Source organism: Terrapene carolina, unplaced genomic scaffold (assembly GCF_002925995.2).
Source record: "Terrapene carolina triunguis isolate 2854851 unplaced genomic scaffold, T_m_triunguis-2.0 Scaffold68, whole genome shotgun sequence".
NCBI lineage: Eukaryota > Metazoa > Chordata > Testudines > Emydidae > Terrapene > Terrapene triunguis.
Genome location: NW_020664419.1, coordinates 61,612,545 through 61,637,248, shown reverse-complemented (window position 1 = coordinate 61,637,248; position 24,704 = coordinate 61,612,545). Strand labels below are relative to the sequence as shown.

At 41.5% G+C, this 24,704-nt stretch overlaps 1 protein-coding gene across 1 annotated transcript in view; it reads right to left on the bottom strand.

Moving 5' to 3' along the window:
• Positions 1-24,704, bottom strand: part of TRHDE (thyrotropin releasing hormone degrading enzyme) — a 299,578-nt gene that overhangs the window by 84,596 nt on the left and 190,278 nt on the right. Inside the window, exons 8-9 of the mRNA XM_024212178.2 lie at positions 13,175-13,240; positions 11,178-11,365 (exon numbers count right to left, since the gene is read on the bottom strand). Coding sequence (XP_024067946.2) covers positions 11,178-11,365; positions 13,175-13,240 — 254 coding nt within the window. The remainder of the gene's footprint in view (positions 1-11,177; positions 11,366-13,174; positions 13,241-24,704) is intronic.

Here is a 24,704-nt window from a genome sequence, read left to right as displayed (position 1 = left end):
CCTCTAGCCTAACAACAGAAGAATAAGGGGACAATTAAATAGACTGGCAGCAGGTAGAAATCTGTGGTGTTCTTTCCCATAGGGAATTACTGAACTTAAGTTTAACGGTATTTTGAAAAGGATTGGAGATTATAAATGAACACATAAAATGCAAGCATACTAGTAGAAAAAGGAGACAAGAGTAGTTAGAGCAATGGATTGTGGGGGAAGAACTTGACTGAGTTCCCAACTCTGCTGCCAACTCATTGTGTGAACCTGGGAAAGTCACCAGCTTCCAAATTTTCAAGAATGGTGACTGATTTGGGGTTCTCCAATGTGAGACGCCACCAGGCCGATTGAAGAATTGTGCATCTACAGCTCCACATGACCTCAAATAAAGCTATGGCTGCCTGGCACCTTTGGACATCAAGCTCATGCTGTCCCAAATTGGGATTGCTGAAATAGTGGCATCCAAAATCAAATGCCACTGCTGAGAATGTCAGTTTTCACCTCTCTGTGCTTCAGATCCTGGACCTGTTCAATGGAGATAATAATATTTATCCATCTTTATCAAGGATTTTAAGATCCTAATTATCTAAGCTTTACAGCATCTCCTTGAAGTACATTCCTGGTTATCCAAATAGCATTAGGGATATTATTTGGAGTCTGGTCAGGGGTCTCTGCTCTATTATCTGAATTTCCATATTATCTGAATACTTCCTGGTCCCTTTGATGGGATGTAGAAGTCCCACACCAGGGAATCAAGTGTTAACGAGCAGCTCTGAACCAGAAGGCCCCACTCAGCTGTAGCTGCTGGGCATGCTCACAATGGGGGCAGGGCTCAAAAGGGTGCGGCCCAGCTCAATCAGATTGGACAGATCAAGAGAGTAGCCCCACAGGTGCCTGCTGCAGGGAGGCTTAAGGAGCTTCACACCCTCTGGACCTGACCCTACTGCAGGGCCACCGAAGGCCCCCTTGGAGACCAGGAACAGAGGTCCGCAAGTGAAAGAGAAGCCTGCAGATCACTGCAAGTAAGAACACCCCCCACTAAGTTCAGAGCCAATGCTTGTTGTGGCTTTGAAGGGGCAGAGGCCGCGGGAAGGAGTGGCGCAGGGAGCAGGCTTGTTAGCATCCACACCCCAGGCCACATATCCGACCAGTCAGTCACAGGGCCGTGGGTTAGAATCTGGTGGAGCAGGGAGGGCCCAGCTTCCCCAACCACCAGCCGTAGACTTTTGCCACTGGGCAATATTGCCACAGATTCTTGCAGCTAGGTAATATTGCTGGGCTCAGACACCAACTCCCCCGACAACCGGTGGTGAATGAGGGCATCAACTCAGTCCCGATAGAAGGACAGCAGATCTACCAAGAAAACCAGCCTAAGGGAGACCATGGATACAGAAAAGCTGCTTAAATGGACAGTAGAGAGCCAACAGCAGCAGGTAGCTCAGCAACAGGGTCAGCTACGGCAACAGATAGCTGCCCCACAGCAACAGCAAGTGGCCCAACTACAGCAGCAGCAGCTACTCCAAGAGCTGGTGGCAAAGCATCAGAAGCAAAAGGAATGCCTAATCCGGCAGGTAGCAACACTCTGGAGGCCCAAGGGGGCATCTAATGCGATGGCACAGGACCCTCAGGTGATGTCCCCTCCACTGGGCTGTCCATCAGGCTTGTGAAAATGGGTCCCAGAGACAACCCAGCAGCCTACTTGGTCACCTTCGAGTGGGTGGCCACCGCAGCATGCTGGCTGAAGGAACACTGGGCCACCCTCATCGCCCCATATTTGAAAGGACTCACCCAAGCAGCTTACAGGGGCCTAGATCCCACAGAGGTGCTAGAGTACATTAAGGTAAAAGCAACCATTCTGGACTACATGGATATCAACCCCGAGACTTTCCACGAACAATTCTGGAAGAAAATATACCTACTGGGAGCCCAGCCTGGTGGCACAACACCTGTGCTGGGCTGGCTGGACCCCGAGAAGTGGACCAGAGTACAAGTAGCAGAAGCTATTGTGCTGGAGCAGTTTGTCCGGGTTCTCCCAGATGGCAGGAGAAAATGGGTGAAGCACCAGAGACCAGTGACACTGGTGGAGGCCATAACCCTGATGGAGAATTATGTGGCAGCTGAGAGTCCATCTCTCTGACATCTAGGCCCGGGGCATCCGAACTCCAGACACCAACCCCTAGTAGAGGTCAGGCTAGGAGGGGAGGCCGAGGGTTCCCAAGCCAGACACTCTTCTACAGGTCACCTGTTTGGGAGCCAGCACTCCCAAGCAGGGGGGTATGCCCACTAGGAACCCCCACAGCCCCAGAGGAAGGACAGTCAACCGCAAACCAAGAGGGAACTGTTTAAAGCGTAGGCAGAAAGGACATTTTAGGCAGGGATGCTTCTTATGGACTGCAGCTATGGACAGGAATGGAAGGCCTGCTCCAGGGCTCGCAGACGGAGCCAGGCCAAGATGCTTATCTCAGTATGGGTCAGTGGATTGGAGGTCACAGGCCTGGAAGACTTTGGCTGCAGCCAAACAATCATACCAGAAAATCTAGTAGAGTCTCCCAACAAGTCGAGTGCTCCCCTCTACCTCCAGGGCATACATAGGGCTGTACAACTTTACTCCGTGACGGAAGTGAAGCTGATGGTAGGGCACCGCATCACACCTCCCAGGTGGGGCTATCAGCCACTCTCACCTACCTCGTGTTATTAGGATGGGACTAGAAATATTTTGGGGAGGTCCTGAAATGGTGGAGCGGAGACCCCCTAGTGGAAACCAGCCTGGTCCTGGAAATGAGAGGGCTCATGGGCCAAGGTGAGGGGAAGAAGACTAGGGAAGGCCCCTCCTGTCAGCCAGGAACATCAATCTCGCAGCTCGCTAGCTCAAATGTCCACAAAGTTTTAAATCTCAAGTGGTTACCAGGAGATGAGGATTTTGTGCTAGAACAATGGGAGGTCCAGACCCTGAGCAAGGCATGGGAGCAGACAGCCGTCTCCAATGGGGAGGAAGGTGAATCTCAGTGATGAAAACAGTGGGCCCCAGCTTCGAGCTCCAGAATAAATGGCTTTACAGGGCAACATGAGACCCCCAAACATAAGAGGTTTGGCTTTACCTCAGCAGCTATCTGTCGCAGAGAGCTGACATTGACAAGGAAATTCAACACTGCCTCCAATGCACCTCCAATGCACCAATGCAGTTTTTGGACTGAGAAAATGCGTCTTCGAAGTTTGTGATATCAAGAATCAAACCTAACTTCTCGTGTACCAGTCTGTTGTTATCCCTACTATTCTGTGTGGTGCCAAAACATGGTTCACATACGGTAGACACTTCAAGGTTCATGAATGATACCATCAACAGTGCCTCCACAAAATCATCTGAATCAAGGGGGATGACCAACGCACCAACATCAGTGTTCTGTCCCAAGCCAAAACTCCAACACTGAAGCTATGCTCATACATCACCAACTCTGTTGGGCTGGCCATATTCTTCAAATGCCAGACAATTGACTCTCAAAGCAGGTAATGTTCTCACAACTGTGCCATGGTCAATAAGACAAGGAGTGGGCAAAAATGTGCTTCAAAGACACCCTTAAAGCCAATATGAAGAAGTGCAATATTAACAAACTCATGGGAAACCCAAGCCCTTGACTGACCAAAATGGAGAAGGACCTAGTGGCAACGATCCCAGTATTTTGAGATGCAACCAAGACAACAGGAAACAGAAAAATGGGAAAGGAGGAAAGAACGCACCATAGCCCAACTCAACATGATCCACCCCTTCCACTGGGAAACGTTTGCCCCAACAGTGACAAGATCTATGGATCCCGGATCAATCTCATTAGCCAACTGCAGATCCACCATCGATAATTGTCTATCATTCAATGGAAGACAAGCATCCTCGAACTTCAAGGGATCGGTGATATATCAAAGGATTTCCATTCTTTTCTGGACCACTGAACCACCCACCACCCTTTGATTACAGAAAGCAGCATGCACCTCCATTCAGACAACAGCCACTGCAGCAGTGCCAGCCATACCGTTCATCTCCTGATTGAGTCCTACTATCTGGGTCCCACATCTATAATGCTCTACACCAGCGTCCAAGACCTATCCCCACTCCCCAAAACAGCTACCCATCCTTCCCAATTCCTCCTCCCTCATTGTTCTGCTCCACCCCACAAACACTACCCACCTGACTCCATACTTACCCCATTTCAAATTATAACATATCTCTGCGCACACAAGCACACCACCCTCTCCCTCCATGATTTTTTTTAAATCAGGAATATGTGGGTTAATTAACTTAGTTGTGCCCAATAATTCCTGAGAATTAGTACATGAAAACATGTGGAAAGCAACATAGCCCACAGCAATAATAAAAAAAGAGCAGAAACTTTTCATTGTCAGCCCAACTTCTCTAAGTGTGTGGGACTGCTGTCACTGTGTAGAAAGCCATAACACAATATACCAATTTTATCCTCTTTAGTATTCGGCACGCTACAACAGTAACAGTTGCAGCCACACTGCACATCAGAGTATGCTGAAAGTTTCTATGGTGGGAAGCAATCCAAGTATAAAATGTGAAATGCATTTGGAAATCACAGGTTAAATTAAAACTGGCATTTCTGACATCATTGCTCACAGCAGCAATCACGCTGAAAAGTGACATCAATGCAGGAGCACACATTAGCAGACTGTAAGGGCATTTTATATTCTGATTCCATAATGTAACATGTAAAAAAGAACTTCTACAGATAAAAGTGATACAAAATGCTGAGGAGACTTCTGTGCCTTTTAGAGGCAAAGCGATATATTGGGCAGAGTGTGCACTGAGCAAGTTAGTGACAGTGGCCGAAGGCATTCTGCCTACATGGGCCTGAGAGGGTGTTTGGGAACACTATTACAAGCAGCTCTTGTATCTATTAGTTAAACATGTAGCATGCACTCCACACAGCTGGGGTGTGGATTGGCTCCGTAATCAGGAAGAGCACAACCACTGGCATTATGTTTGTCCCCTAACGAACATGAGTGTACAAGTGATGGGAAGGGGCTCCCTGCACAGTTTTCCATTTCAGCTGGAGCAGCCAGGATAGAGCCCTGGTTTACCCAATAAAGAAACTTTTAAAGTTTTTCAGATATTTGTATATATATGCAGTAGTTTTGATTTTTTTTATCCCATGTTGTTCATTTCTTGCATACCATACAGAATACAATAACATTCCACTACTTCAGAGTTCAATTCTGCCATTCTTATTCATGCTGAATGCCCATGGTAGTAATCAATGTAAGCAAGAGTGGCAGAATCAGGCCCTTCGGTGACAAGACAGTTATTTGCAATCGCAATTATAACTTATGCTTAATATGCCATATACTATAAAGGTCAAAGACATAAAAAGAAAACAATCTTTTGAGCTCCTCTCAAAAAAGAGATGGGAAAGTGGGTGAGTTAAACCTTTATTCTGGAAGTGGGGCAGTTGTTGTCTACAACAGGCAAACAATTTAGTAAAGGAAAACTGTATTTGTGTGTATATACACCCCAAGTGTCATACAAATAACAAATGGGGATACACCTGGCAATGTTTTTTTATTATTTCACTTCTCATTACTAAGGGGGCAAGTGCTACCCCTTTCTTGCAAGACTTGAATAAATGAGTTTTGTGCAGGGAGTTGAGAGGAGGTTCAATGGGAAATAAATCCCCCAATCAACCATACAGCTTGAAGTGGAGTGGCTACTAAGCCACTCTCTAGTCCACATAGGGCATATGTGGTGTTAGATCTCTGAATCTGCACAGTGTTGGGTCTGTTAGTCACCTCCCTAACCAGGCCAGGCCACTAACCTTCCCCCAGCGTCCCCACAGAGGCACCATGGAGCCAAACTTTGCAGCATATATGGAGTGTAGAGTCCCCCTGTGTGACATGCATCCTTCCCCACAGCCAGTGGGACCATGGTGGTTTTACTATGTTTAGGGCCTTCTATATTCTTTTGAGGCGGTAAGAAGCATTTCCCCTTCCCATAATGTATGATGAAACAATAAATATGAACTATCAAAACTGTGCCCAGCTGCAGAAAACACTGTACATTTGCACAGTGACACCAGGAACTCCCACTGGGACATGAACTGTGGCTGAATAGTTCCTGGCCCTTCATCTCAGTCAGAAAGTAGCAAATATATATTTTTAAATGTAAAGAAGTTATTTCTCTATTTTTAAAGAGACGAATTCTGTGTATTTTCAAAAGAAAAAAATCTCTCCATATCTGAGAGCTTCATGTTTGTGCCTCCCCTTCAATCTAGAACCAAAATGGTTTATAGATTTCATCGGAATTGATTAGTTCATTTTCTAGACAGCAGATTATTTTTCATATTTTTGTGAATCACTACTGTACTGATGGATTATTCTAGATGTCTTTTCAGTGCCTTGAAAATATGGTTCTCTCTGTCATGAGGAAAACCCACTGAACCCTGTCATATGGAGTATCTCCTCATTTTGTGCAGTCCTGTAATGCCAGGACATGTTCTGTCCTCAGATATGCAGATATGACTCTGAGTCAACGGAAGTTTTGTGTACTTATTCAAGGGCAGAATCTGCCCTTTGCACTATAAAGTAGGAGTTATGGATTTTTCCTGGGATAGCTTCAAATTAGAACATTATCTGTCATATCATTATGGGTCTGACCAAACCCCATTGAAATCAATAGACTCCCATTGACTTCAATGGACTTTGACTGGGGCCTTGTATACTGTGGCATTCCCCCGGACCAGGAGTCTGTCATTTCTTATTTTCTCTCAATATTTCCCACATAAATTATCTTCCGGGGCTAGGTGTCCAGTAAAATCAATGTTCATTTGGGCATAGAAACAGGATTGTGTGAATTCTGTAGTGTTTATGCACAGTGATAGTGTTTAAAATTGCATAAGTCAAATTGTATGCACACAAAGAAGTCACATGTTGAATATCTGGCCCTTAAAACACAACTTTCCCCCCCTTCTAATTATAGTATGTATGTGGAGTCTTGTGTTAGACTAGGAAAAACAAATATATACACTCTACTTCTTATCTACAACAAAAATTTAAAAATGCTCATCTGTATTGGATTAGGCAGCACTCAGAGAAAACCACTTCCAGGGGTATCAAGAGTATTCACTCTGGCATTTAGTCCCCTGGAAATGCTGCTTGTTGCTTTGTATTGTCCTGCATATATTTTTAGAGAAAAAAATTAAGTGTGGTGTTTTATACTGCATCTTAAATAGTTAATTATGACACAAGTGCTTTGGCATAGAGAGCAGAACAGAGCAGTTTTACAAAACTGTGGTTCTTAAATATTTCAGCTCTCTCTTTTATTTATCAAAATACATCTGGCCAGACCTATTCTAAAATGAGTCTTTTTAAAGCAAAGGAGAGTCAATGGACCAAGAGCTGGGCCCCAACCAGAGATCTTAATCTCCCAGAGCTTTAGGGAAGTGTGGCTAGCCTTTATCTTCATAAGCAGCTGCTGAAAATTCTTGCGTGAGGGAGAGTGTGCTGAGCCCACCCCACACTCACCCTGCAGCGGGGCTCCTGTCCCATGTGGCTGGGACTGGCTCCCTGTTGTGGCCTGTTGACTCTTAATGCTCACAAATTCAAACCTGCCACAGCATCACCTGACGTGTGCATCCATGCACAGATGGGCCCTCCCTTGCAATGTCTCACCCACTCTACCTCCGGTACCACCAGATGTGGGGCCTCAGGATCCCCCCTTTTCCTGGGACTCTCCTTTCCCACCCCAATCACCTCAGCATCCCTCCTTCCACCAGGACCCTCCCCTTAAATTACTTCAGGATCTCCTTCCTTCCTCCCACAATCACTTCAGGACAACCTCCCCTATCCTGAGGGTCCTCTCCCCCACCTCCTGTCCCAGTGCTCTCTGCCAGGACTGAGGAATCTAGCTCCATCTGCTGGGAATCCAGCCCAGAGGCTGGGCCCTCCCCCTGCATTGCCCTGTTCCCTTCTTTGCCCTGGCGCCACCCACCAGAAATGGAGTTGGGGGGCTGAGTCCCCGCTAGCCCTAGCCACCCACCACCTATGCTTATCTCTATACTATGCTGAATCAAAGCCCCGGACCTGGATTCCCAAAGACTAATACTCTAAGGCCATGTCTAAACTACAGCCGCTGTAGTGGCACAGCTACAGCACTGCAGCTATGCTGTTGTAGTGCAGACGCTTCCTACGTCTATGGAAATGGTTTCCATCAATGTAGTTAATCCACCTCTCCAAGAGAGGTGGCTTGGTGGCACCATGTGACCAAGTGGGGTCAACAAATCCTGGCAAAAATCTGGGGGCAAGTGACCCCACATGTCACTTCTGGCTTCTGCCCAGCGGGGGGGTGGTGTCTGGGGGCTTCAGCTTCAGCCCCACGGGGCGCGCCTGCTGGGGCTCGGGGTTTCAGACCAGCAGGGCACACTTGCTGGGGGTCAGGGCTTCAGCGCCCTGGCTCTCAAACTTTTGAAGATTGTCGTATGCGGCTCAGACGGTCAGTAAGTTTGGCCACCCCGGTACAGAAGGACATGTAAAAGACACACAAATGTTGTTTCCATCAGGCCATGACGGTCAGTGTGTAGTATTACAATTAATTAAATGATCAGTGATATAAAACTCTGGACACTAATGTATAACCAACCTATGTGACTTTAATATTGTTCGGAAGAAGATGAGTTTGAAAGACTAATGGAATATGTATGTGTCCCTTTCACTTAATTTTTATGGGCCCATTTTCTTTGTGACTTAGACTTCATGTGAATAGGATTTGCACATAATTTTAACTGAAAAGTGGCAGGACGTGGCTCTGCCATCAAACTGATTGACCTAGGTATTTTCATCAATAACATTTTTCACTTTGCAACAGGCTTCTTCCCCATTTGTGGTTAAGGGGATGAGAAGGTGGAGCAGAAGGAAGGGAAAAAATAGAACGGGGCAAAAAAGAAATAAAAAAAGAGGATCCAAACATCAAGTACTTACTCACCACAGAGCCTATTCTCTCAGGGGAGAGGCAAGGAGGTGTAAAGAGGGCTAGTGCACTAGCCTTTCACCTTCAGCAATTTGAGTTCAAGTCTGAATTTAGGTCACAAATGAAAGTAAAGTAAGTGTATTAATGGTCTAATTTTAACCCTCAGCTATCCACATCCACACAAAATCACTGCGTGGCTGGTAGCCTTTGCTCATAGACTGGAGTAGCAGAGTTACTGCAAATTAAGACTGAGATGCATTGACAAACATGTATGGGGAAGTTTGCACAATGCTTTCAGTACTATACTTGTTTTACGTTATCTAAACACTATTAGACATTGTTTTCATGAGTAATAAAATTCACTCACATTATCTGCGGATGTATATATACACACACACACGTATACATGTATAAATACATACATAATTATATATATAGCTTTCCATGACACAAAAACCACTACACAAATAAATATGATATATAGGTAAAGGCCATGTCTACACTACTGGCTAAATTGATACCGCAGTAATCAATGCAGTGGTGTCGATTTAGTGGGTCTGGTGAAGACATGCTAAGTTGATGGGAGAGTGCTCTCCCATAGCCAGTGAAACAATTGATTATGTACCATATTTAGGTATGAGTTCTACAACATCCATGGCACATGAAACAATGGAGAATAAATTTACAGTATAGTGTTTTTTTTTTTTTAATGAACTCCCTAACAGGAATATTGTTCCATAAAACCCAAACATGTCAAGTGAACATCTGCACCTAGTTTTACCTTTTGATGACTTCTATTGTCCTCCCTGTGACAAGTCAAGATTCAGAGAGTGACCTTTGTGCATTCAACCAGAGGAGGTGAAGACAGCAGCTTTTAGACTAAATGGCAGTCCTGTAGACATCAACCCTAGCAGATAGTTTTCAATTTGCTTTCAACCTGATCAGACAGGTCATGGCCCCAGCATAGCAACCTTAAAGATGCCTTAATTAGGAAATGTCTGGAAATCCTGGGCTGGTATAAAGCCAGCATAGTCAGCTTAACTTCAGCCCCCTTTGGCACTAACAGTGCAAGGAGTGTCTTGGAACTAGCTTGGATCAGGGAGGAGACATTCTGGGAAGTATGATGCAAACCACTGAGGATGGGGCCAGAGAGCTAAGTGCTCTACCAATCCCAGCTGAAAGACCAATCCCTAAGGGACTGTTCTAGCTATCATAAGTTACAGCAGCTATGTGGCTGCTCTAACTTGCCCTGAGGTCTAGTTTGCGTCCAAGATCAGGGGAGGCACAAAAATTACTTTGGGCTTCTCTAGACAACCCACTAGTGCATGGCAAGCTGGAGTGTAAATATACAGTATGTTAGTGTGCCACGCACTTCCATGTGGAACCTGCTACTGCACACTGAATGTTCCCTGGTGCACACTGACCTACTCCCATTTAAGAAAGGAATAGGTCAAAGCACACTAGGGAACTTTTAGTGAATAGCAGCAGGGTCCACACAGACAATTAGGGTGTGGCAGGCTAGTGCACTATAGATTTACTCCCCAGCTTGCCGTGCACTAACTGTTCATCTACACAAGCCCTTAGAGTCAACTATGCCTTCCCCTCACCTAGTATGCTGACAGTAAGCTCTGTATTTTGTTAAAAAATAGCCAGTATCTGTGTTTTAAGCACTTCCAAAGGCTTCTCCTTTTTCCAGGGCTACCATATGAGATGTTCATCTTTAGTTGTCTAGTCTTTCCTTAACACATGACCAGACTATCGGTAGCTTCAGTACAAGCTGATGTAAGCTGTTGTAAGACTGCTGATTAAAATTTTCAGTCAAAATAAGAGAATACTCCTACTGATATTTGAAAGCCACTCTCAAGTATACAATATCAGAAGGCTCTAGCCACATGCTGTTGCATTTCACTGAGTGCCACAAAACCAAAAGAAGAGGCCAAGGAATATATGTGTACCCAAGATTGAAAAAAGCCAGAGAGAGCACTAAAGATGCAAATGTGCAAATAAAAAGCTTTCTTTTGTTGTTTATTATGCTAATATAATTCTAATCCTTTTTACAAGAATAATCTTTAATAAAATTAAAATGTTAGGGCCATATTATGCCATTGATTCTAGGCAAAGCTAAGTGACTTTGGCAGGGACTTCTGCTTTAAAATACTGGCCTGAAGCAGCTAAACAACTACAACTTTTAGTAGGAATATTTATTGAGAAAAACATGTACCTGTTGTTTCCAAGGTCAGGATCCCTGGTTTTAGCATCAATGTCATAAATAAAGTGCTCTTGGGATATTACTACGATATTGTCTGCAGTTTCATTTCTCATGATGGTGATAACGGGGTAACCCATCTGTAGTGTCCATTGATCCATTACCTCTTGGATATTTACAAATTTTCCAACCTTTTTTAGAGCCTTCCAAAAAAAAAAACGGTTTTGGTTTAGTATATTGATGCAATACTAGTATCTAACACATAATACCATTTACTTTTTAAACTAGAGGACCATTAATTGTCTAGCTGTTTAAATAGGAATTAAGCATCTATACGCACAGGCACTTTCGACGCATAAATACAGGATATAAATGGTAAAAAAAAAAAATCGATCGAGGAGAAGCCTTCTTTCTAGGTAAGAGTTAGACATTTGATCTTGCATATCAAAATAAAACAGCTTTAACAACTGAAAGCGATAAATATTCATGTGGCAAGCTAGAAAATGCAAACACAGTGACAGGGTGGAATATTCAAAAGCACCTAGGTGACTTAGAAGCACAAGTTCCAATGACTTTCATTGGGATTTGTACCCCTAAGTCATTCAGGCACTTCTGAAAATCCCACCCAAACCTAAAAGGAGTGGAACTTCAGACCTGCTTCCCCACATTTCCCGCATTCACAAAGACTGTGGATGGCCATATGCAAATGATTTCCATGATCAAAAAAGGCTAAAAAAGGAGCTTGATACACTGATGAAGATCTTCTCTTGGGATTATTGATTTTGGGTGCCCATCTTGAGACACTTTAAAAGGGTCTGATTTTAGAAAGTGCTGAACATCTCTCCTCTGAAAATCACGCCCCTTTAAGGTGTCTCACACTAGGCATCCAAAATTACCACTCACTGGAAAATCTGGATTCTTATGTCCAAAGCTAAGCTGTGCACATGCAGACCTTTCCCAAACCTGCAAACTGTATAAATCTTGCCTTATTCTAGTTTAATACAGAAACTATAGAAAAAATACAGTTTTAAATAGGTGGAATTAAATTGGGTGGGATTTCAGCTGGAATACAGTAAACCTGACAAAAATGGGAGACTTGCACCTCATGGGAAGAGAGACTGCAAGCAAGTGAAGGATGGACAGAGACAGCTTTCTCTGCAACCAAGGAATGCCTCGAACTTCCTGCCAATGCTGGAACAGAGACTGAGTGACCTCTAGTGAATCCAAGCAAATCCCAGGAAGAATCCCTTGGAACTCAGTCTGCATGTGAGACATCTCGAGAATGTAAAGGATGACAACAGATATGCTGATAGGTAGGGGAACATGGAATTTTAATTCCCACCATTAACAGGTTTGACATATCCAATGTGACAGTAGTTGCTTATGGCCAAGAATGCAGTCACAATCCTGTGCCTGTACATTTGCTGTGAGTTCTGCTGTTCTTTGACTAGAATGCACTTTTGAGTGCAAATCACTGAGAATTTGCCCCAAAGGCTTTAACATAAGGAAAGGAAAGGAAAAAGTAAGAAACTGTACAGAAGAAGCAAGGGTAGCTTTCAGTATCCTTGTAACCCACCTGCAGCTGGTCTAAGGACATCAAATAATAACAGCTGACACCAGAAAATACAATGCCCAGCTTTAAGCCTTTACAAGGTCTGTCCTTCAGACAAATCATGAATATTTACATATCAAAAGCCTATTCAATATAAATGCCAAAGCACAGCATTTTCCTGCTCTTTCCTACTTACAGACCTTATCCTGCTCCCACTGAAGTCAATGAGAGCAGGCCTTCCCTTTATTTGGTGTCAGTGATATAACACAAACAACTGAAAACATGTTTTTTTAGGTTGTCGCTTTCTGTGAACCCAAACGGTACTTCTTAGCATTAGTTTTTAAATGTGCTCTTGGGCTTAGGTATTTTAGTATACACTATTCTCTTCCAACCTCGGCATACAAACACCTCTATGGCTTCCTGCTTTTCTCTCAGTGTATTAGGCTATATTGCACTTTACCTCTGACAGGGTATTCCAGAGATCATTTCTGGCTGCATTGCCATACTTGTGAATTGTCAAATAGTCCTACAAAAAATAAAACAAAAATACAAATCAGAAGTTACTGTATACAGGCCAAATAATTACAGCTGTGAATCACTGCTAGTATAAGTTAAATTACATAAATGTTTTCGTTTGTTGGAAATCGAGCAATATACAATATGCTCATCCTCAGGGAGTCAATAAACATTTTCTTGAGACAGCTTACAATATATTAAAAATAGAAGATTAAATAAATTCCAACGGAAAAACAAACCAACAAACAAATTTCCTAGTAAGTTCCCATACAGCGTTCAGAGTTTTACCTTTTCTAAGTAATTCATCAAGATTAGTATTTCCTATTTACTTTTAAAACATTTGTATAGTCTCAGCATCTGTTTCCAGGCAATTCATGGCAATGAAAGAGGCAAATTTCTAAAATAAAGCTCTACTGTTTATTTTAGCAGGTCATTCTGTGGCTAATGTCAAGGACCCACACACTCTGATGACAGCTAGATCTGTTATAAAATATTCAACCAAGAAATAGCCCATTGGAGCCATTTCCTCATATCTAGTGGGGTCTCGTGGACAGGTGTTTTCCCTTACGATTAAATGCAGAAATAGATAATATTGTCAACGCAGGCTCTAGCATGCTATCCTAAAAAGCCTTTACACCATGGGAAGCAACAGAAAACGTGCACATAACATAAAAGGGATGCTTATAGTGGAAGAATATGTGTTTGTGAGCACGTGATCTGAGAATACCTGATAGGGCAGTAAACTGAAGTTTTCTGTTTTTTCAGCCACAGTTGCAGTGACTCATTATCCACGTTTCCCCTTCAGTAACGAAAAGGCCAAAAAGTAGGAAGAGCCATCCTCCCAAAGGAATGAGGACTAGCCCATAACAGCTCTTCAGTCCCAAGCCTCTGCATAGGAGAGGTTGCCAAATATAAAAATGATGTGTGCTTGAGTCAGAGGTATACCCTACAGGCTCTTACCAAATAAAGGTAATTTCCCATATTAATTTTAAAATATATCTCTGGGCTAGGCCTGGACCTTCCTGGAACAAAATGTTTTCATTTTTATCTGCTAAGCTCTAGGCTACCCTATCAGATTCATGCCTTACTATCTCCTTACAGAATACATAGACAATCACAGATTTGAAATTCAGAAATTATTATTGGAACAATCTAAATCTTTTGCACTTGGATTGGGAGAATAAAGCAAGAAAAACCTTATAAAATCAAAGGGTTCCCTGCATTAGAATTTCCATCATCTACACTTTATACAATGGTAGGAGACAAACCCTAATTTACAGCACAATGATAAAACTGAGGAAATTTTGCTGACTCTGTTATCTGTGCTTTGAGTGAAGTACGATACTATGGGAATAATTAGTGTTTGGAAAGCAAATTTCCTGATGTACAAATTGTAGCACCTGTGACAGATTTAGCTTTTGTCAGCCAACTCATATTACAACAAGCAGCAACTCCCATTTAATCACAGGCTAAAAAAGCTAAATGAGAACACTGACTCAGTTAACTGCAGTGCCTAGTCTTAACAATGTCATGAAAATAACGATTGGAAAAAGACAACATTATAGAGGCTTCACCAATATATTGTGCTTCTATTTTGTCTAAAAATATAGTCTTCTAAGACAGTTAAATATCCAACAGCATCCAAAGCTAATCAGGTTGCATTGTAAATTAAAAGACTAAAACAGGTATACAAAAAAGTCAGAGTAGGTAAATAAACAACAAATATACACAGAAGCGGTGCCAGGGTTTTTGCCGCCCTAGGCGGCAGCGCTCCTCCTCTGAGCATTCGGCGGCGGGGGTCCTTCCGCGCCGTGTCTTCGTGGCACTTCGGTGGCAGGTCCCGGAGCGAGTGAAGGACCAGCCGCCGAAATTCCGCCGAAGACCCGGAGCGGAAGGACCCCCCGCCGCCGAATTTCTCCCGAGGACGGCAAAATGCCGCCTCTCAAATCCTGCCGCCCTAGGCGACCGCCTAGGGTCGCCTAGTGGAAGCGCCGGCCCTGAATATACATGCACATTTTAAGTGGTGCTAGACAATACAGTATCCATGAATTCTTCTGTTATTTGTTTACAGGGTTTGTATGTAATACAATAAGGCAGTGAAACAGTTTGAGAATTTACTCAACAGAGCCAAATAATTTTGTTTAACAGTCTATGACCAGACATCACATTTGGCTTGAATTTTATATTCAGAAAGAGTGGAAAGAGAGGCAAATGCTTTTATCCTCTTCCTCTGGCTTTTGCCTCACAATATGCAGGTTGATTGGTTTGGACAGACCTCTCCATTTCCAGTTCAATATTTATTATTTTGATTAAACAATTTATTGGGTGAAGAAAAGCAAAAAGGAAAAGGAAAGAGACTACAAAGGTAAGTACAATATAAAACTATATTAATCACCTGATACAATACTATTTTACATTTTTTTTCATTGCTTTAGAGCTAGATTGAGGCTTTGATTACAGCTCTGAGCAAGGGCTGGTATATAAGCAGTATGACTCCAGAAGCAGCCGTGGGAGGCCCTGCACCTCAGAGATATACCTTTGAGTGATCATTTCCTTCCTGCTTGCCCCTGACTCTGGCGAGGGGAGAGAGGAAGAATGCTGGCTTATACCAACAGTAATTACAACCCCTACCTTCCAGCTAAACTGCACTGGCTAAGGAGTAGTGAGATACAGGCCAAGGCTCTGTCCTCTCCCCCACCCACCTGCTCTGTGGAGAGATCAAACAGGCACCCAGTATCTGCTTACTCCTGCATACCCACACCCAAGGTCTTGGTCGCTCACCAGGGGGGTATAAGGTATTCATTGTTCTCTGGTGTGGGTATATAAGACACAATCTGGCCCTTATACTGTAAGAAAAAGATCCAAATCAGAAAGCAAAGAGAAACAAGTAATAGAAAAAGAGAAACAAATCACAGAAAACAAGGGACAGATGACAGCCAAAATATGGCAGCCCAGATCTAAGCTGCACTCAGCACAGTTCAGAAGGGGAGGTGCTAAAGAGGCGATAAGCTACTTTCTCACACAGACACATTCCTGTGACTATCCTGCTGCCACCAGGCTGGTCCCTGACACAAAATTGAATAGTCTATCACCTAAAAAACATGTCCCAACACCTTGGGATTGTTGGGGGTATAGGGATACCTTAACCACACCCACAACTCTCAGACACACCCCCAGTGCCAGGTGGCAGGAGAGAGTTACACAGAAGCCTTTGGGCCAGCCTTATACCCATGAGGTTTCCTCTACACAGTGGAAATCCACTCCTAGTCAGTTTAGATGGTTTTAATCCTGATTTTCACCATGGGAGCTCTGCAAAGAAGACTCGAGACGGCCAAAGACCTTGCCCAACATGCCATACAATGAAATACCAAACAAAAGCAGAAAACTGACACTGATTTTTTTTTTTTTGCAGAGCTTTACCTCTAACTCTCTTCTGAAATTAGTCTGTCCTCAACATCGTCCCATTATAACTTTTTAATATGCAGCTACTCCTTGCAGGACTGAAGGATTATAATAATGAAATATAATATATCTGTGTTACTAAAAACTAAACATAATCAATCATTGCTTGTAGTATGTAAGTTTTCGTTTCATCTGGGCCTGTTCGGCAAAAGAATATTATTGTAATCATTCAAATATCCAAAAGAAACCAAAGATCAATCATATTAAAGGAACAAGCTGAAACAATTACCACACAAGCAGGTAAGATCTTGCAAAACAAGAAGTAAACCGTAATTCTAATGTTTTGTCAAATAATAGACTCAGTCTCTAAAGAAAATTGTAAGGCTTAAATGGTTTGGAAACTATGTTATCACCTTAATATTGAAGCAAGTGGCTTGAATATTAGAAGATGAAGAAAGCACAGTAAAAAGTGCTAAAAGATTTTGACAGATATTTGTAGTAACAGCATTATTGATTAAATTTACAGGCCATTTATTGTGTTAGTTTTTAAAAAAGCAGGTTACTAGTATTAAAGAAGGGATATAGGGAAAGCGGTGGATGTGATATATCTTGACTTTAGCAAAGCTTTTGATATGGTCTCCCACAGTATTCTTTCCAGCAAATTAAAAAGGTATGGATTGGATGAATGGACTATAAGGTGGATAGAAAGCTGGCTAGATTGTTGGGCTCAACGGATACTGATCAATGGCTCGATGTCTAGTTGGCAGCCGGTATAAAGCGGAGTGCCACAGGGGTCAGTCCTCAGGCCAGTTTTGTTCAACATCTTTATTAATGATCTGGATGATGGATTAATTGCATCTTCAGCAAGTTCGCAGATGACACTAAGCTGGGGGGAGAGGTAGATATGCCGGAGGGTAGGGATAGGGTACAGAGTGACCCAGACAAATTGGAGGATTGGGCCAAAAGAAATCTGATGAGGTTCAACAAGGACAAGTGCAGAGTCCTGCACTTAGGACAGAAGAATCCCATGCACTGCTACAGGCTGAGGACCGACTGGCTAAGTGGCAGTTCTGCAGAAAGGGACTTGGGGATTACAGTGGACAAGAAGCTGGATATGAGTCAGCAATGTGCCCTTGTTGCCAAGAAGGACAACGGCATATTGGGCTGTATTAGTAGGAGCATTGCCAGCAGATCGAGGGAAGTGATTATTCCCCTCTATTTGGCACGGGTGAGGCCACACCTGGAGTATTGCGTCCAGTTTTGGTCCCTCCACTACAAAAGGGATGTGGACAAATTGGAGAGAGTCCAGCAGAGGGCAACGAAAATGATTAGGGGGTTGGGGCACATTACTTACGAGAAGAGGCTGAGGGAACTGGGGTTATTTAGTCTGCAGAAGAGAAGAGTGAGGGGGGATTTGATAGCAGTCTTCAACTACCTGAAGGGGGATTCCAAAGAGGATGGAGCTAGGCTGTTCTCAGTGGTGGCAGATGACAGAACAAGAAGCAATGGTCTCAACTTGCAGTGGGGGAGGTCTAGGTTGGATATTAGGACACACTATTTCACTAGGAGGGTGGTGAAGCACTTGAATGGGTTACCTAGAGAGGTGGTGGAATCTCCATCCTTAGAAGTTTTTAAGGCCCAGATTGACAAAACTCTGTCTGGGATGATTTAGTTGGCGTTGGTCCTGCTTTGAGAAGGGGATTGGACTAGATGACCTCCTGAGGTCTCTTCCAACCCTAATATTCTATGATTTTATAAGGGCTTTATCCCATCGCAATCCTAGCTTTCTCAGTATTGCTAAGGCATTGAGCCCCTTCAGTTAGGAAAAATTGAACTAATTCTATCATCCAGGAATGATAACACTTATAACTAATAAAAGATGGTGACTGATAGATACCTGGAGGTGGAAATAATATAAAAGGGGAAAAAGATCATGTGTATCTTTCTCTCAAAAGAGAGGTCGGATCTACAGTTGGGAACTGAAACAGAGATACAAGTTAAATTCTGCTCTTAGTTTTATTTGTCAAGTTGATTGACATAAATGAAGTTACTCCAGATTTACACAGATGTAACTGAGATTGCAATCTGATACACTGTCTACAAGCTGAGTAACTCCACTTTTTCCATTTGGTTTCCTAAGAACAGCTGGAAATCTACAATACAAGAGGAGTTAGAAAGGAGAATAACATACATTCAAGATGGTCATAAAATGATTTCAGGATCAGATTTCGGTACAGTAACATTAATCTGAATGCAGTCCATTTATTCGCCACCATAGTCCTGGATTCATGCTCACTCCCCCACCTCTGTCCATGTCTTTGATTCATACTCCTGCCCCCATCCCCACCCTGAGCCTTGGATTTGCTCCTGTTGCACAACTACCTGTAGACTGATTATGCAATTGTCACACCTGCTTAATCTCTGACTTTAAGTAGAAAAAGTCTCTAGAACTCTGGCTCTCAAGATTAATAAGTACCATTCTGCAGGGAGTCCAGGAATGATTAGTAAACTTCACATCTGGCCATCCAACACATTCTAATGAAATGCTGACTCTGGTGGCACACCACCTTCTTATTTTTGCCTCCTTGAGACTACTAGCATTAAAGTTGTGATCTCAGGTTATCTTGACACCACCTGACACTCAAAGTAAAAGGTCTGGACAAGGGGTCAGGCTCTGTACATGGCTTTGACTGAGTGTGACAGTTGAAAGTGACTGAGAATCAGTGATGGAGCATTGACAATGGTACTACACAAAAGCTTAAGATTTTTTAAAAGAGAGGAGGTCAAGATCAGTGAGTGCAGAAACTAGAGTATACAAGTGGGTCTGAGATATTTTTATATGTGAGATATTGTACAAAAAAAAATAAACCCTGGATGATGATGAATAAACGTGCAGAGAGGAGAGAACTGTTAGCATTAGCACCTGGGTCAGTCAAACTGCAGAGCTACCCCAACAGTGAGAGAAAACCATGGTCAGACCAATTAGCAAAGAGAAAGACAGCACTGCAGAACCAGCTCAAAGAAAGTTGGAAAATAGCATTCAGATCATCTAAACGGATCAGCCACTTCACTTTTTGTATCAGTTTTATTTGAGGCTACCTGAATATTGTTTCCAGTGAGTCTTGTTGGAAAATACCAGCCTGAGCAATATCAAATCCATAGATTACATGTTAATATTCATGAACAAATGTTACCAGAAGGAACAAAAATGGTGTTATCCTTGACACACTGTAATTTGCTGCTACATTAAAACGCATTCAGTATTTAGTTACTGGCCTGTCACTAAGGCAAAAATAATTATCCAAATAAACAACCCATGAAATATCATCCCACAAAAATGTCCTTAAAACTTAGTGCTAGCACGCCCCTGGGATACAAGCTATAGTAGAACCTCAGAGTTATGAACATCAGAGTTACGAACTGACCAGTCAACCACACACCTTATTTGGAACCGGAAGTACACAATCAGTCAGCAGCAGAGACATAAAAAAAAAAAAGCGAATACAGTACAGTACTCTGTTAAACGTAAACTACTAAAAAAAATAAAGGGAAAACAGCATTTTTTTCTGCATAGTAAAGTTTTAAAGCTGTATTAAGTCAATGTTCAGTTGTAAACTTTTGAAAAAACAACCATAATGTTTTGTTCAGAGTTACAAACATTTCAGAGTTATGAACAGCCTCCATTCCCGAGCTGTTCGTAACTCTGAAGTTCTACTGTATTATTGATACTATCACAGGTGTATTCTTTGTATAGGCAAATTCTTCTGTGGGATCCTGACCCTCTGTTAGCACTGTAGAAGAGGCATGATTAAGAATAGCATTACAGTGATGACTTAATGCAATAGCACCTGCTAAAAGAATGAAGAGCAGTGAGTCACACTTTGGGGGGAAAAGCTCATTTTAGAGTTTTTCATTTCTTTCCAAGTATGTTTCTAAAATTCGCTGAAAAAGGTGCTGAAATCTCCACCTTTTCATAGCAATGGTTGCCTGCTCTTCTGCCTTGTCACTCTTTTCTGACCCTGCCTGATAACCCTTTGGGGGGTGGGGGCAACCAGTGATCATGGTGATCCACCCCTCTCTGAGCAGAAAAAGCTAGGAGAGGTGAGTTGGTGATGGTGTCAAAACGGTGACAAAAGCACCATGATGCTAGTGCTGAGCGGCAGATAAATGTGTTACTAATGTATCAGACTTTTGCGTAAAAGAGTTGTAATTGACAGGTGAACCTCAAAGTACAGAAGCTAGGATAAGCACCCAACAGGTTGATTGTTTATCTGAAACATATCCAAATCTTTTTAGTTTAGATATCTCAACAGATCAGTCTCATTTGCAAGATTACTTAGTTTCAACAAGATGAGAAATACCACAAGAATAATTTCTTTCAGGATATTGCTTTATTTCTAATGCCAGCCATGGTGAAAACCAGAAAGAGCAGTTTTTCACAATTTAAATTTTGTATTAACATTAACAGTGTTGCTCCAGGTGTATATTGGTGCAATTATCAGAATATGATCCTAAAATCGTAATACCCAATGACAAGAACATTTGTCCTAATAATTTAATGTATAAACCAGTTCTACAGAAGGGTTAATATCACAATTTTGACTGGGATTGAGATGGTTAATGTATAATTTTTATGCTTTTTTAATGTAGTTTTCCTTAAGAAAATCCTGTTAGGGCCTGATACTTCCTTGGATTAAGCTTGTGCACTTCTATTCTTTCATTTGACACTTACTCTAAACCTTGCTTAATTAATATTAATTAACTAATGCTTATATATCACTTCGAACACGCAAATCATATAAAAGTGCTAAGGACTATTATATCTTCTCTCTATGCCTCTCATAATTGTACAGATATAAGTGAAGTCATCTGCTCAATCAGTGCCAAATAACAGTTTATTTGGCCAACATTTTTAAAAATGATTAGTCATTCTGGTTGACTCAGCACTTTCTGAAAAACAGAAAGTTTCTCAGACCAGACACCCACAACCACTAGTGATTTTTAAAAATCTTGGCCCCTAATTTTTTTAATAACTAATATTTTCAAGTATAATTTTAACTGTTCTACAAAATACTGTACCTCCTCTATTAGGATATCATCTCTTTAAACCAGGTTTCTACCTCTTCCAACAGTGGCAGAACATTTTCAATAATACCCAAACAAGTTCAATTTTCCACTAGCTGTACGGAGGTTACCACAAGATTGGGCTTTAACCTGTCAGTTTTATTTATTTAATTATGTAATTAATTTATTAATTGATTTAAAGTGCCCATCAATCAGTAACTTCTTTAGTTTACTTTCAGAATCAAAGAAGAACACACAAGTGTCGAACAGAATTTAAACAAGGTTTGAAAGGCATGCTCATATCTCAGCTGCATCACACAAGTGTTCATTTCAACTGCTGTCCTGCCTTCTCTTCAGGCCAGTTCCTCAGTAGGTATAATAGTGATAGTCGATGAAGCCAATGGAGCTAAACCAATCTACACCAGCTGGGGATCCATCCCTTTATTTTTAAAGGAAATATTTATATTTGTTTCCTATATTACAGTGATATAATGCTTGTAATTATCAGCAATCAGAAAACATCCACTGTCATCATGTCATATCTGCAATTAAATCATTATATTGGAACAACAGCTATAACTACTAATCATAAAGAGTGATACTGGAACATTACATGGAAATAAATCTTAATTCTCTCTTGAGCTAACACTACTGTATAAACCAGCATAATTATAGTATTTTTACTTTGCCCTTTTTCTTAGTTATCCACAAATACTTCCATATATTATGGAAATACTCAGATCTGCGATGCTAACATTTCTGGAGCTATGTGAATCAATGGGAGTTTTACTATTGATTTAAATGGGAATAGAATTAAGCAAATGGTGAGTGTTTCTGAAAGCTTCCCCCCCCCCCCCCAGTGTCTCAAGTGCAATAGGCACTTGATGGAACATAAAAAGACAGGAGCCCTACACACCTTACCATCTAAGTTTAGGCATAACAAGAGATGGTAACAGAAAAGGGTAGGAAAGGGAGAAAAAGTGTTATAATTAATAAGATGGGATTCTCTGTTTTTCTATATATGCATCTTGTTAGCAAAGAAAAGGGACCGGACTTCAACCAGTGACTGGTGTATATCAGGAGTAATTCCATTCAAGTCAATATAGTTATACCATTGTGACTCCAAGATGAGAGAAGAATCAGGCTCCTAAACTTTGCATCATACAGGATATATAATTCGTGAAGCCCTGGAATTGTGATAAATTAAATCTCATGTAAACAGGCATATTTAAACTGGACAGATTCAAACCTTGTTCCCAAGCAGATGCCCAGTGTCATAATACTTTTACACGTGCCCTGCCTGACTGATAATTCTGGTTAAAAAGACCAGAATGGCTATACGCAGAGGTTTCTATCTCTTACAAAAGTCTAACCTCCCCTACTAGCTAATAATATGTAAAGGAGGACCTATTCTGGAACATGACAAAGGCAACTGCAGTGTGGGGGCAAAACAATCTGCATAAGAAATCAACAGGGAACTATTAGAAGGATGGCAGAGTTATTGCTTATAACAGTCTGATGGTGGCTGTTATGCAGTAAGACACCTGCTAGCACATTAAGCTTTGCTTTAAGGAAAAAATGTATTTGATGTATTATTCGGTAGTGATGCTAAACAACTGAACTAAGGACAAGCCCCACAGAAATAAAGTATTGCTCGAAATTGAAGTGCAATATTTTACTGAATTTGTGCATTAATTTTAGCTTTTTTGTTTTAATACATTTTAAAAGGAACAAAAATATTGTTCAGTAAGTATTTTTAAAATCCACACAAAAAAAGGGAATGTCTTCCTGAGGTATTTGAATGGCGCTTGTTAATTGAGACAGTCTCAGCTGATCACAACTCTTCATTAATCAGTGTCAAGGATAACTACCAACGCAGACAATTGCTCCGCTGTTCCTTTTCTATAACATTCTTTCTACACAAACCCCAGGAAAGAAACAATGTAACAATACTGTTCAGTATAACAATCTCAGCAGAAATCACCCGAGATAATTCACCAAGAACATAATTTCTGTGTCACTACTGTATCTAGAAAATAACATCCTGGCAGATCTTTAAAATAAGAATGAATAGATGAGAAGATCATCAACTGTGAAGCTTCAACCATGTTTATCAGCTGTTTGTGATTTCCTGTCAATCTATCTAACATTTCTTCTCGGCGCTGAAGACTGTCATACACTAAAACTTCAAATACTGTTGCAAAATTTGGCCAAAGACTCAGAATAATAGCTTTTCTTTACACTGGATATTTCTATTTGTGCACAACTAATTTTGTTCGTTTGTTTGCACTAAACCATTCTTTCCACCACTATCATAGAAAACAGGATTCTACAGCAAAAAAACAATATTGATATATTTCCTTTCTCAGGCTTTATGCCAATAGACTCATTGCTTTGATTTACATCAACAAATTCTTTCATAGTAATTTTTTGAAAACACATTTAATTGTGGAATTACAGTGGCTGCCATTAAAAAGTCAACATTTGTCAAAAGATACAATAGAGTTACAATTTATGTCTTTTATTATTGCTATGAGGAAAATGGTGGTATATCAGATTCTAATGTGTGGTAATAGTTGGTGAACTTTGACTATTTAAGATAAACAACTGAATCTTCAGGAAAATGGTATTTAACAAGAGTTCAAGCGAAGTCTTGTTTTGTTCGGTATGGATCCAGCTTCTTTTTGAATTTTCCTCATTGGTCTGCATGGAAATGAAATTGCTTGTTCTGGTTTTAAGCATGTACTATCTAACAAGGACTTACAAGTAGCCCAATTCTGAAATCTTTGTGCTCGTAAAATCCCCATTAATTTCTTAGAAGCCAGTGGACATTGTGATTGTACAATGACTGTAGGATCAGGCATAAAATGTGTACTTTTCTATACTGTGTAGATTCCATTGTGCTGGTTCATAGGAACAGGGATGAGATTGCTACTGAGCCCACATCAGGAAAAAATATAATTTTATTTGGAAAGAAAACAAATATAACTTTACTGTATCTTAAAATA